The sequence below is a fragment of the Podarcis bocagei genome (assembly GCF_964188305.1).
Source record: "Podarcis bocagei genome assembly, chromosome: 2".
Classification (NCBI taxonomy): Eukaryota; Metazoa; Chordata; class Lepidosauria; order Squamata; family Lacertidae; genus Podarcis; species Podarcis bocagei.
In genome coordinates this window covers 90,647,991-90,662,510 of record NC_138126.1, presented here as the reverse complement: position 1 = coordinate 90,662,510, position 14,520 = coordinate 90,647,991, and the positions used below count along the sequence as shown (strand labels likewise).

The window sequence follows — 14,520 nt, the reverse complement described above, 5'->3', positions numbered from 1 at the left end:
AAACACAAATTGAAGGGGACTGTCAGAGTCCAGGCGGGAAGTAAGCACCAACTGGGCTTCTTTCCCATCAGGAGTCTGTGGGTTCATTTCTTTTGATTGAGGTGCACCCATTTTAAGAATTTTAATAGCGCTAGCTTTTACTTTTATACTGCAGTCGGGGTTTTATCCCCACTTTTCAGGAAACACAATAAATAACCCACAGTACACTCAATTTGGACAACTCCGAGAATTAGTACTGTGACACACCGCCGTTCGTCTGGCCTGACTTACTAGGCTGGTACAGCTGTTGGCCTTTCCTGGCTACTAAGCTAACAGTGCGGTCAGCGATCTCAACCCCCCCCCCTTTGGTCATTACTCAGCCAGGGAGCCCACAGCAACCTCCTGCCTCTTACAATCTAACCTGAGAGTTCCCTACTGGACGCTTGCGTAGCGCAGTGCCAGATTGGGACTCAGAAATGACAAAGAAGGAAAGGAATCAGGTGCCCTTGCTTTCTCTGCTCACAGGTCATCTCTAACAAAGATCGCCATGGCAGAGGTGCGGCTACACCTGGGAGTTAAATAGTTTTCAGTACAGAAGAAAAAGCACGACCTTTTTCTGGGCAAAACTCCGAAGGAATAGGTCGGCATATAGACTGTAGAAGGGAAATGAAAGAAGTCACACACAACTTTTGCCTGGGCATACTCCGAAGGGCTAGGGCTGGTGTTGAGATTGAGGGGACAGAAAGGAGAAGGCAATTTTTAGATGAGGAAAAAAGTAGAAATTTTAGATTTGAAGGGAAAAGGGAGAATTAAAGAATTTTGGTTGCTGTGGTTTAGAGACCCCAACCCACTACCCGTGTTTCCTACTTAATACTCACTTCCGCATGCGCTGTTCCTGGTGATCCCACGATGTCTTGACTGGTTGTTTAAGGCCGGCCTGATCAAGATTTGCTTCCTCTGGTTAGCCCCGCTGAAACTCCAAGTTATTGCCAGACCCTGGGACCGATGGAAGACTGGTTATTCCTCCTGGCAAACTGCCTGGTGCGCGCTGGATAACCAGTCCTTCCTCGTTTCCAGAATCCGGGTAACCAAAAGTCCCTTCGTGCGTGGTCGCCATCTGTTGTAAATAAAAATCTGCCCTTTTCCCTTATGGGGTATCCAAGAGCCCATATAGAGTCCTTACATAGGTTCCCTATTGGTAGGAGAAAATAACAGAGGCCAACCAGAGAATATTGAGAAGCAAAGCAGCTAGTAAGCTTGATCTTTATTGATCTGTTGCAACAGGGTACTCCCCTCACACGCAGGAGAGGAAGAGGACCCAGAACAATGGCCTGCAAGGCCTTATAAAGACTTTTGAAATTCCCCTTCTCTAGATCAGGACCACCCCCAGAAACATTATGCATACATCACAGAAGGGGTGTAACCTAAGACCACCCCTCAGATACATCCCACCTACATCGCAGAAATTTAAATGTTGTTTTTCTCTTGTCCTTGTTTATCTCCTGTCTAGCAGGTAACTTGATTGGATTTTCTGGGGAGCCTGGCCATTCTTTTGTAGTGCTAAAATACTTATTTCCTGGGCCAGGTCACAGGCTCACACCTTATTCAAACACAGATTAAAGGAAGAGACAATGGGGAGGCTTTTCCATTTTTAACCTTGCAGAGAAAGGATTTGGTCAGTTTAGGAATCAAAATGGTTCCTGTGCTGATCTATGTATGTGCAGTTATGAACATTACTATATATCTAAAACCATAAAATTCCTATCACAACGCACACCAGTTTTCCATGCAGCAGCAAAGGGAGGACTGTGTAGAATGCATGATCTCAGCTGTGACTTAAGAGTCAATAAATAGTTAATGATTATAAATGCATATATCTTTTTAGAGCAACAATTCAATACATTTCCTTTAGCTGATTTTTGTTGACTGTTCTTTTCAGCACCAAGGCAGAAGACCGTTTAAAATCCAGGAAAGGCTGTTACAGAGCAAAATCTAGGGGCTCAGCAGATCAAAGAAGCACGACTGCCTTGTGGGATTGCTCTACACGGGAGACAATGGGTAGTGTCTCCAAAGAAGAAAGCACTTTAGAAAGACTCCCTGGTTTGAAGGATTTAGCAAGCTCCAAGGAAGCAGCACGGAAAAATAATTCTTATCCAAAGGAACCCACTTCTGCAATGGAACTTAACATTATAAAAACTGTGCAAAGGAATACGGATGATCTAGAAGGGGAGCTTGAGCCGTTAGACCCTGGCAAAGCAGCAGTGGAAACTTCACCACCCCCTCCTGGAGCACAGACTGTTAGTGGGGATGAAAGACACCATAGCAATGAACCAAAGCAGCTAGAAGCCTTCAGCAAAGAGCACTTAGACAAAAGGCAAGGGTTGGGAAAGAAGGGCTTTCGGAGGCTTGACTGGCTTTCTGAGCACAATGAGGGGCTAAGGCCTCCCTACAGAAATGTAAATAAGCCAACAGATGTAGCAACAAACCTGGCCGTTAGGGGACAGTCTGCACGAGAAGCTTCTTTGTTAGCTCTGCCAGTATTTAGAAAAATGCAAAATCCTCACGCAAGTAAAGCGAGGACTGTTGAGAGTGCACTCTCCCCCAGGAAGGGGCAGGCAATGGACTCCGATTTAGCCGAAGTAAGTTCTGCGAACACTGCTGAGTGGGCATTACAGATGTCGGGGCATCAGACAGCCACGGACCTTTCTGTCCGCAAACATGCTTGGACTGCTAATGCCGGAGATGTTTCGGAATGTGTTCCTCTGAGATCTGTGAAATCTCCTTCCTGCAGCACCTATGATGACACAAGACCCTATATGTGCAACGCCCTGGTGGAGGAGCAGGGGAAAGATGGCGCCGCGCAGGAAGAGGACCCAGCTGTGTACACATGCATTGAATGCAGCATCTATTTTAAGATGAAGGAACATTTGATGGACCATATGCTTCAGCATAACAGGGGACTAGGGCTGGATGAAAGCAGAGAGGGCATTGGAGGTCAGTGTCAGTTGACCTGTAGTGAATGTGGATGGGCTTTTGGGGACATTGGTTCTCTAGAGCAGCACAGGAGACTCCATCAGGAGTCCAGAGAAAAAATCATTGAGGAAATTCAGAAGCTCAATGAATTCCCAGATGAAGGCCGTGATGCCAGGCTACAGTGCCCAAAGTGTGTGTTTGGAACCAACTCCTCTAAGGTGTTTGTCCAACATGCAAAGATGCATGTCAAGGAGAGGAAAGATCAAAGTTTGAAGAATGTGAACTTGTTTGGCAGTTCCAGTGGTAGTGATCCACGGGACCGCTCCATGCACAACATATATAGTAGACATTTCAGGCCAAATGATCATGTACCTCAAGTGGCGCATGCACACAGTAGCAACAAAGGTCTTAGCACTTGCATGCTTTGCAGCTTTCCAGCCCCAAATGAAAACATTTTAAAAGAACACATGAAATATGCTCATTCCCACTTGTCCTGGAACACGGAGTCTTTTGAAGCAGATGTAAACCAGCCTGGAACTAGTAGGGATGCCTACAGCCCTAGCAGGTCAGGCCGATTTTCAGAAACTGATTATTTGAGCAAAGCAGGCAGACATTTCCCCCAGTCCCACTGTGAAACCACGTCCCACTATGAATCCCTTCATGGCTTCACAGTGGGCCACCAGAGACTTAATAAAAGCAATGGCACTAATAAAAAAGAAATCCCAATGCCTGGGTTTCGGGCTAGGAAACGAGCTCCCTATAGCTCTTCACATAAGATCTTGTCTACTCTTACCTCAGCGAAAGCTTATTCTCCGCATGCCCTGAAACAAATAAGGAATAAAAGCACAGCACCGCCACTTGAGACTGAGAGAGAGAATGCCAAAAGCCACCCAGGTGGGCTGGAGGAACTCCAGCACAAATGGTTACCCATAAGCGATATTAGGAGTATGGAAGAAGAATTCCCTTTAGCAACAGAAATAGAGTTAGCAGAGAATAGATATTTCAGGCCTGTTGCTATTCCTCAATCTGCTTTGGACCTCAAAAGGAATTTCAGGGGCACTTTGAAGGCAACAGATTATCCAATAGCATCAGCGGGGCAGCAGCATCAGTTGCGTCACATGGTCCCCATTGTTCTTGTTGATGAGATTAATATTTATCCCAGAAAGATGAAGCGGCCCAAGATGAAGATTCTCAAGAAAAAGATGTTGCCTCCTTCCCAAGAGTTTGGAATGGATGAATCCCTTCCCTTAGGCGTCTTCCTATTAGATTCCTCTTTAGAAAGCTCCTTAGAACTGGATGATCTTCTGGATGCAGATTCATTGATGCTGAAGAATGAGGAGAGGAAATGCCCGTACTGTCCTGACAGGTTCCACAATGGGATTGGCCTAGCCAATCACGTGCGGGGCCACCTGAACAGGGTGGGTGTGAGCTACAATGTCCGTCACTTCATCTCTGCAGAAGAAGTGAAAGCTATTGAGCAAAAATTTTCCTTCCAAAAGAAGAAGAAAAAAGGTAGTATGTATTCAATTTATAATTTTTTCAATTTTTCTAATATTTTTCATTCCTTGAAGATGGGTATGTATATTCCCATATTTTCCCTCTCAACAATAGATGTTATAGCATCTTTGCAATGTCTAGTTTTCATAGTTTGGTGTTTTTTTAAAAAAAAATCATGTGATCTAGTGGGGATTCTTTGAAAGCATTTATTGCCTGTTCTTTATGTTTTAATATGACACTGATTATTATCCCCTCTTTCACAGTTGCAAACTTTGATCCAAGTACTTTCAGTTTAATGAGATGTGAATTCTGTGGGGCTGGCTTTGACACACGTGCAGGATTATCCAGCCACGCCCGAGCTCACCTGAGGGATTTTGGAATCACTAACTGGGAGCTCACCATCTCACCAATTAACATTTTGAAGGAGCTACTAGCCAATTCATCAGAATACCCTATGCTTCAGTCTGCACTAGGAACAGATCCTTCATCGCCAAATCAGGAGAGAGAGATGCTTGGGTTTGGGCCCTGCAAAAGCACGACCCCCATATCTGAATGCAGCATTTCACAATCACCTTTCTCCCCGTTCCCTCCTTCCTGGGGAGATGAGCCCATGCAGCCCTTCAGAGATGGTAAGCAGAATTTCAGAATTTTACATGCATCCTGGAAACAGTACTTATATTAGTAAGCGTGCTACCTCCTTAACCCTGCCTGGTGATAACCTTTACAGAACAACCTGAAGGAAGTGATGGTGATTATTATGAACTATAGTGATAAGCAGAGGTAAAACACAGGATTCAGACATTTCCTAGGAGCCCATGGACAGGAAGACATCTGGATGTTCCAGGGAGAGGATGGATTCTGATGTCCATCTTTCCTTCCATTAATGTGTTGAGTGTCTAATTGAGATGTCATGCAGCGGCCCAAGTCTTCCCAGAAGTCATAGACTGGTCTAAGTCCTACTTCAGGGAAGGCTTTTTGAGATAAAGAAGTGTATATATAAACACACACATGTCTCAATAAAAGACAAAGTGTGGGAGCAAAGAGAAGGAAACAAGTGTCAAAGCCTAAAACTGGTGTGTGGGTGGGAATGAGAAAAATATTGGGTGGAAGTGAAGATGAAAGAGGAACAGAGCAGAAAAAGATTGAGTCAAAGAAGAATGTATAAAGGGGGGGGATCGAAGAGAAAATAAATAATGATAGTTTGCTAAGTGAGAGGATTGATTCTATGGGAAGTGGATGTGTTAACCAGGACCACATAGGAATGCATATGAGTTGGGTAACATTTTTCTTCCTGACCTCCTAGGCAAATCACCAGACCAATTTTTAAAGCAGCCAGTCATAACTGGGTGCTCAGGTTTTGCACCCCTGATGAAAAAGTAAACTGCAGATCAAAAGTAATGACTAATCTCTCTCCCATCTGTAGTAGGAAGTGTTCAGTTATTTTCTCCAGTCGTAATATGAAGTTTGCCTCAAAATCTGATCTAAATCTAAAACAAATAGGAAAATACATCATGTTGCCATGTCATATCCTTACCATCTGGCTACATTTCAGGCCAGCCTGTTCTGACCTAAGTTGTCTCACTGTGACAACTTAGGTTCTTACTATTAGATTTTTGTCTGTACAGCCTGTCTACTCTGGGCATGGTTCTGAGGTTTTCTCACTGGAAAAACTTTCATGGTGCAGAAAGAGACTATAATAAAGTTGTCATGATGTTACTTAAACGATAAACCGCTTCACATACACAGTTCTACAAGGGTATAACTACTTTCAATCTCCATCCCATTCCTATTATTTTGTATTCTTTAAGCTTTATATAACCAGTATTAAACTATTTTCGGCCAGTAGTCTGAACTTCGTTCATTGGTTTGAAGAATTGATGGATACTGTTACATTGTAGGCGCATGGTATTTAGCAAGTGACATATTTGTGATCTGTAATACCAACTAAGGTAGAAAATAGATTTCTGCATAGTTTCTTCTATAGGACTTGGAATGTATTTCTGATCCCAAATCCCATCTTGTCTATGCTGTTTACTGAAGTCTAAAGAAAAAGGTGTGAGTGTGCATTGCCACAAAGTGGCCTTGGTGTTAAGGAGCCGATACAAGTCCTCCTATCTGTGGAATGGCATTTAGCTAATGCAAGGAATGCCAAATGGCAGATTCAAAAGGAATTTTGCAGGCATTGCTACACTGTGAAATGAAGAAAAGTTGTATGTTTGGCTCCAGGAATGGTCTGTAGGCACATAATGCCTATCCACAGTTCTTGCCCTGTGAGCTGCCTGGATGAGAGACTGCTTGGAAGCCATAAGTAAGTCACCCTTTAGAAAAGGAGCAGGGTATAAATGCAATAAATAATCAATTAACATGTTTACTAGCCCTCAATATATCATTCATTATATACAAGCTGCCAGATGGATGTTTCTGCAAATAAATGTTTTTATCTAAAAAGCAACGGATGGGAATAATGGTGTGCATTTCTAACTCTTATGAGGTAATCTATACTAAGAACTGTGAAAAATCAGCAGTTGGCTTTGCAAAGTGGAGACATCATGTAGCTAGAAAATTTGCCTAAACACACAAACAACTGTCAGAAACTGCATATGGTGTCATCAGCATGCACATACCTAATAATTTACCTATCAATTTACTTAACATTCTTGCAGTAATGAGGACAGCAATACAGCTTATAGGAAATTATGGTGGAGACTGTAACGGAAAGCTGACTGCAGAAAAGTATCATGCTGTGTTATGGGAAACCAAACATTCATGGATTTCTGTTGCTAGTCAAATGCATTAAGGTTAGCAGTGACATGAACAGAATCTTTGATGCCTTGTCATTCTGGATGCATTCAGAAATGAAATAAAACAGCTTAATTGGCATTACTTACTCAGCTTTAAGTTCTAGTAAGAGAGAAGGGTACTGAAAGCAAGGTAGGGAACATGGACCAAAAAATGGATGGCTTCATAACCTTTTCCTGATTTGTGGAAGAAGGATTGCAGAATTCAGTGGTGCCAAGATCACTATGATATAAAAAGAAAAAGTAAAACCTCCAACAACTTCCCTTGATGGAAGACTTGCAAGTCTTCATCTCAAAAGGTGGTTGCATTTGTACATCATGAAAGGAACAGGTATTGGGTGCTAGACAAAGGTCAGGGGATTCTCAGATCTGTGTATGTCAAAGATGTGTGGCTCTTCAGATATTGCTGGACTATAACTCCCCTAATCCCTGACCTTAAAGGTAAAGGTAAAGGGACCCCTGACCATTAGGTCCAGTCGTGACCGACTCTGGGGTTGCGGCGCTCATCTCGCTTTATTGGCCGAGGGAGCCGGCGTACAGCTTCCGGGTCATGTGCCCAGCATGACTAAGCCGTTTCTGGCGAACCAGAGCAGCGCACGGAAACGCCATTTACCTTCCCGCTGGAGCGGTACCTATTTATCTTCTTGCACTTTGACGTGCTTTCGAACTGCTAGGTTCGCAGGAGCAGGGACCGAGCAACCGGAGCTCACCCCGTTGCAGGGATTCGAACCGCCAACCAGTGGCGTAGCGTGGGGGGTGCAGGGGGGGCCGGGCGCAACATCTGGGGGTTAGGGTTAGGGGGCGCAAATCCACGGGTTAGGGGGCGCAAATCCATGGGTTAGGGGGCGCAAATTACTTGCCTTGCCCCGGGTGCTGACAACCCACGCTACGCCACTGCCGCCAACCTTCTGATCGGCAAGTCCTAGGCTCTGTGGTTTAACCCACAGCGCCACCAGCGTCCCTATCCCTGACCTTAGGCTATGCTAATTGAGGATGATGTAAATTGGAATGCACAGCATTAGGAGGGAAGGCCAAAGAAGGAGTGGCTGCAGCTCTGTCTCCTGTAAAAGCTGATTCCTCCCTCAGAGTGAAGCTGTAATCAGAAATAAAAGCTGCCAGTCAGGAACATGGTCATCTGAGGACATATCTTTATATAAAACCTTCTGGTGCTTCTGCTTTCACTACTATAGGCAGTTGTGGAAGATGATCCTTTAAGAACAAGAACTATGTATCTCTGCTGCATACTGACAGCCAATATAGAAAGTAGTTTAGCCTAACCTGACTACAGTACAGAGAAAAATGGCAGCATTTTCAGGCAGCAGTTACATTATAGCTTTATTATGTAAAATATGGAAATACAATGAGACTAAAGTGACTAGGAAGATGGAGTCTGATGTTAGTGAAGAAAGCAACTCTAGAATGTTTTGCTTCTCCTCATGAAAAATACTAGGAATTTATTCTCTTCTTCAGCTCAGTTTTCAGTAATATGTTGAACAGTTGGGTTTTCTGTAGGCAAAATGGAGATCTAGTTTGAAACCAATGCCAGCCTGCAATGAGAAAATTATAGCTCATCCTTTACAGATCATTATTTATCTTAATGCAAATGCCTTTTGCTTTAAAATATTATGAGTAGTACTCCACTGAACTTTATGCTCTCTCTAATTTATCTGTATTCATAAAATACAGACATCTCTATATTTTCAAGGCCTTACTAAGCCAAGCAACACCACAAAGAACAAAATATATATTTTTTTTTATTTAAGCAAGTAGCATTGGTTGATTAGATTTCTGGCAGGCTTTTATGTAATTTGGAAGTCTGGGGAAATCTCCCATTTGGATTAACCAATTCATTATAAATCTCGGGATAAAGTGTTCATTGGATTCCTAATTCATGCCCAGAGTGTATAAACCCTAGAAACATGGGGAACAATGTTCCTCTTCTTAAGAAGTGGTTTCTTGTGGGCTATTTTTGTTTGTTTGTAGATGGCGAAGGTTTTCAAATATAGACGTTGAGAAAGTTCAACATTAAGACACTTCTTTTTGGAAGCTAATTGTTCATAGGCTCAAATTCATTTTGTAACCTTAGCAAAGAAAAAGAATGAATTTGTGATTTTAACCATTCTTTCCCTCCTCTTTGTGTGGCAAAAACACAGACCAGCATTGTGTCACTCTGTCTCTATCTCTGCATTTTTTTGCCAACCACTGGAAGGTCATGTACAATGAAACTTAACTGCCATGCTTTCTTACTCCCCAACCCCCGGTGACCTAAACCCTTCATGGATATATTTTGAGGCATGTATTTCAGATATTCCCTAAATCTGCATACATAGATGGCTGGGTCTCTAACTCGTGCAAAGTCTGTAGATTCCAAAGAGGCATGGACCTTGTTTTGAGTGGCATGTGGGCTAAAAGCATCTTGGTCATTTTTTATTTTATCATCTGGACTTCCTATTCTTAATGCTGACCCTAAACTGTAGCATTCTGGTTTTAGATAATTTCATCTAACCGAAGCCAATTAATCATTTTTACCTCTTTTTTCAGGGAGGGTGTCAATTCTCACAATGAGATAATATATTTTCTAGAACTCTTGAGTTGTTACTATTGATAAAATCTCTTTCTTTGGCAACAGGAAGTGAATCAACAATTTTCATAGCTTGGTAAAAATGTTGTAACAGTGCTGAAGACCCAAGAAAACTACAGAATACAAGGTTGGATCAGTGCTGTTAAAACATATATGGTCTATGAGCCCAGCCTGGCCCACAAAGTATATTCTGTCCATTCTACAGCTGCTAAAAGCATATGCCATTACAGAAGAAGGAAAGAGGACCCCTTCCTAACAGTTTTATTAAAATCAGTTGTCACTTTTTATGCACCTAGTGCTGGTGAAGAAAATGCATTATTTGCCTGCTGAAAGGCAGTTCCTTTTTTTCTGTCCCTAGGCATTTGCTTAGTGATGAGTTCAAGCCCCAACTCACATTACTGGAGATGAAAAATATATGAATACAGTTACAGAGAAATGAAAATTTAAATATAGGAATAGAAAATTTAGATAAATGTGAAATAGGGCTTACACCCAGATAAGTGGGATTATGATTGCAACAAAAGAGAGGCGATATTTGCATTGCATTTCACTTTCAGAAAAATGGTCTTCTGATTGAAATATTTCTCTCCCTTGTCTTACGGCTCAAAAGCAGCTCTGCTCATCCTGAACCGATGGAGAGGATATTGGATTTTAAGCACACTTTAGTGCATATTTATTCTTTTTGACATGGTTCATCTTTCTTAATCTTCAGAACAGAAGGGAAGATCTGTTTATTAGAACAGGTGCAACTGAAGCAAGGAATAAAAAACCAGGATGGAATTTACTGTCTTCTATTAAACTGTCAGCTTTCTTTGTATCTATGATCTGGGCCCCTCCATTACAAATGGGTTTGGACCTGAAAAAAGCCTAACTGCAATGCAAGGAAGTGTCCAAAGTGCCAAATCTGATTGGGATTTAAGGGAAGACAGTCTTCTTTAGGCAGTTGATCTTTATAAGTGGATCTGAAGGAAACCCTGTTTTCTCAGCCTTGAGATAAAAGGGGGCTTTTCATAAATTACAACTTATTTTAAAAATTACAACAGATACATAAATATGTTGTATTTCGATTAATCTGTTATCTTGCTTTGCTACCTACACAGGAGCAATTGCTATTTAACTAGTACTGTATATAGATTGAGGTTGCAACTGTGACAGCTATATCCTCCACTACTTCAGTGCACTTGAGTCATTTTGTAGTTTGGGGCTAGAAAACTGTGGCCATTCAATTAAGTGGTTTTCCAAATGAAGAAACAGAAAAAAAATGTTTTAAAAACTGTTCCTTAAAGATTCAGAGTGTTTTTATACACCTCACGTTGCTTGTCTGCTGTGAAGCTCTTTATCTCTCTTTCAGCAGTATTATTCTGAAGGCGTTCTGGCCACAGAGTGCATCTTCTTCTCTCGGTTTTTTGTTTTCCCCACCTGCCCGCTCGCAAACTGGCCCCCTTTCCTTTTCTGCCTCCTCCGTCCTAGCTGTGGCCAGGAGAGTTAGGTGCTCTACTGCTCTCGTCTGCTGGAGCCTTGCGCGCGCGGCTTCCATCCTTGCTGGCTTTCCCTTAATCTGCCGTTCGATGGTGGAGTAGTTTTGCCTGGACCCGTACCCTGATCGCTTCGTGCTTTTCGCTGCATCTCTCTGAGCCTGTGGATTCCTCCTGGTTCGGCTGGGCCGGCTTCTCTTGGGTGGACTCGGCGCTCGACTACTCCACCTGATCGCACTCAGTTGGAGTCTCGGCGCTCCGCCGCCCCGCCTGGCTGCCGCCCCGCATGTGCCGGACCCAAGATGGCGGCCTCCACCCCCTCGCAGCCCAAAGCGACAAAAGCGGTGGCGGCGCCGCGGCCCCGAGAGGATGAAGCGAGCGCGGGTCCTCCGCCCGAGGCCGGTAAGTCCCCGGAAGGCGAGGAGGAAGACCTGTCCGTTAGGCAGGAGGGCCGATCGGGAGGTGTCATGCTGGAGACCTGCTTTTCCTTCCTCGCCCCCCCCCCTCGCCCGCCGCCTCCGGGGCAGCCCGGTCTGCGCCCTCAGGGATCGCGGCGCCTGTCCCTTTCTGGGGGTGGCGTGAGGTCGGGTTGGGTGGCTGGCAGGAGGCAGCGCCTTGCTTCTCCGAGCCGAGTCCGTGGTAGCTTTCCTGTCAAGGCCTGGTAGCCCGCGGCTCTCCTCCTCCTTCCCCGCCAACGGGGCGCCCGGGTATCTCGGCCGTGCCTTCCCCGCTGGTCAGCATCCTTTCGGCCGCCTCCCGTTTAGCCTCTGCAGCACCCGGAGCCACTGGCCAGCGCCTGTCACGTCTGGTCCGCGCCCTCCGGCAGCAGCTGGTAATCGAAAGTGAGACATTTTTTTAAAAAAATAAATAAAGCATCTTTTGTCCGCTGCGAGAACGGGAATAATCCACATCGAGGCAAACCGGCTCTCGTTTCTTTTGACTTTCTTACCTCCCTTGTGGATACATATTATTAAAGTGAATTTTGAAAATCCTGAAAAGAATGTTACTGACTCTCGTCTAAAGCCCAAAGTAAGACCAAGAATGGGTTGTATTGCAGTATGAGAAATATGCATACCTAAAACATAGGTTGGAAATTATTTATTTTTTAGTGCAATAAGTTATCTCGTGTCTGTTTTGGCTGTCCAGCACTCTGAAGGTCGGAATGGCTGGCTTCTGTCTTTTAATCTCGCCAGAGATTATAAACAATAGAAAACAGTAATTCTGCTTTAACCTGCGTTTCTGATTGCCTATTTTGTTGTATACTTAAACTATTTTGAAGAATCAAAAAAAAATGTAGCTGATATAATCTCTGAATTATAGTGAATTTGTCCAGAAAACAACAGTTGGGATCAGTCTTACTTAGGCGAAGATTCCCTATTCTGCTTATCTTCCCCATCCCTATTTTTTTTTTGCAGTTTGAGCCTATGTGTGTCTATTCAGAAGTAAGTTATTTATTTATATTTACATATAGTATTACAATTATATTCTGCCATTTTTCCAAGGAGCTCAGGATGGCATACATGGTTCTTTCTCTCTCCACTTTATAAGGCTAGTTTAGGTAGGCCAGGCTGAAAGAGTGTGACTGGCCCAAAATCACTGGGTAAGCTTCGTGGCTGAGTGGAAATTTGAATCAGAGCCTCCACAGTTTTATTTGGACACCACAATCCCATGCTGATTCTCTGTAAAAATAGCTCTTCCCAGGGTAAGGGTGTTAGGATTGAACCTTCAGAAATTCTCATTGTCTGTTTTGGGCTAAATGACTTTTTGTAATGCTGCTGTAGTTCTTTTCACAGTACTGTATCTGTTGTTGGATCAGAAGAGATTAGTTTACACTTGACTCCTTGTCGGAAACAGTTTTATATAATGTTATGTCACTTGCTCTGGCAAAAAATGTTTCCCTGTATTGAAAATATTTATACCCATTTTCTTTTGTTTGTAAATACTGGTTTCTTCTTCAATACAATTTCCCCCTGCATCTGTTCTGGGTTCTTGTGTGTATAACTACTGTAAATGCCACTCAGTGTGGTGCTTTGTCCTGCAACTGAAAAACCCTGCAACTAGAAAATAACTAATTGGTGGTTTAGCTGATGTGTGACTATTGTTATTGTATTAATCTAAGGAATTTGCTTAGCTCATCCAACAGACAGCGAGTAACCAATGTTTTCTGTCTTCTTATCTAGCAAGACAGACTTGTTTATTATAATCATGCCTTAAAATGATAAAACCATTAAAGGCCATTAGTGTTAGTTCATTTTTTAGTGAATTAGTCAAATTGTAATCCTAGACACACTTAATCTGGAAAAAAGTCTCATTGAACTCTGCAAGACTTAATCATTTGCAGGAATTAATCGTTTTTTGCTTTTCTTAACTGGCACTATGAGGCAAATGTAGCTTGTATGGTGCTTAATCTCTTTGCATTATTAATTTTCCAGCTCAAATCCCATATTCTCTTTTATATTTTGGTAGTTATGGCTTCTGAGGAAGAAGAAGAGATGGTCACTGCAGAGATGGGGTCACCAGCCCTCCAGAAGAAAAGTTCTCTGGCTGGGTCATTAGACCATATTCCTAACAGAATAGGAAGCTCACTGTCTCCTGAACCTTCTAGCAATAAGGCAGATTCCCAGGATTCCAAAAGTGAGTCTGTCTTCTGTTGAGGTTGCTGCTGAGCCTTGTCCATGGTGTATGTGATGGTGACAGTCCCATTAGGTGGCTTTAATGCAGATCTGAACCCTTTGATTATCACTTGTTTTACAGAGTGGTGTCACTGCTTATAATTTACACTGTCTCTTGGTGAAATAATTTGAAAGGTTTCATGACTAACAAAAGTATTGTTCACATGAAAAAATAGCAAAAAGAATTCAGTGTGTTTCAAAAGTTTGCAATGTTTGTGTTAAATACTGACAATTTAATAAAATGTTTCTTTTCAATATGTGGTGAATACAGTATACAGTATTTTCCATTATTATTATTTTTTGGCTTTATGTGAAAGTACATTGTGAGGAACAGCAATGAGCTTACCAAATAGCTAATTAATGAACATATTCAAATATGTACAGCTGTACAGAATATATGCTGTGAGGGATCCTAACTTTCTGAGTTAATATTGTAATGCTTTTGAAACCAAGAAGAGGTAAATATTTCTGATTTCAGCTTTAAAATGATCACAAGTAGCCACTTGGTATAAATATTATTTAAAGCATTTTTACCCTACTCTGTG

The 14,520-nt window shown here is 42.7% G+C and overlaps 1 protein-coding gene across 10 annotated transcripts in view; it reads left to right on the top strand.

The window, feature by feature from the left end:
* Positions 1-14,520, top strand: part of WIZ (WIZ zinc finger) — a 65,538-nt gene that overhangs the window by 39,950 nt on the left and 11,068 nt on the right. For 8 of the 10 annotated variants that reach the window (XM_081184434.1, XM_081184433.1, XM_081184440.1 and 5 more), the window contains exons 4-6: positions 1,919-4,467; positions 4,713-5,078; positions 13,770-13,937. In XM_081184434.1, coding sequence (XP_081040560.1) covers positions 1,919-4,467; positions 4,713-5,078; positions 13,770-13,937 — 3,083 coding nt within the window. The remainder of the gene's footprint in view (positions 1-1,918; positions 4,468-4,712; positions 5,079-13,769; positions 13,938-14,520) is intronic. The other 2 variants (XM_081184432.1, XM_081184436.1) reach the window with 2 other exon arrangements.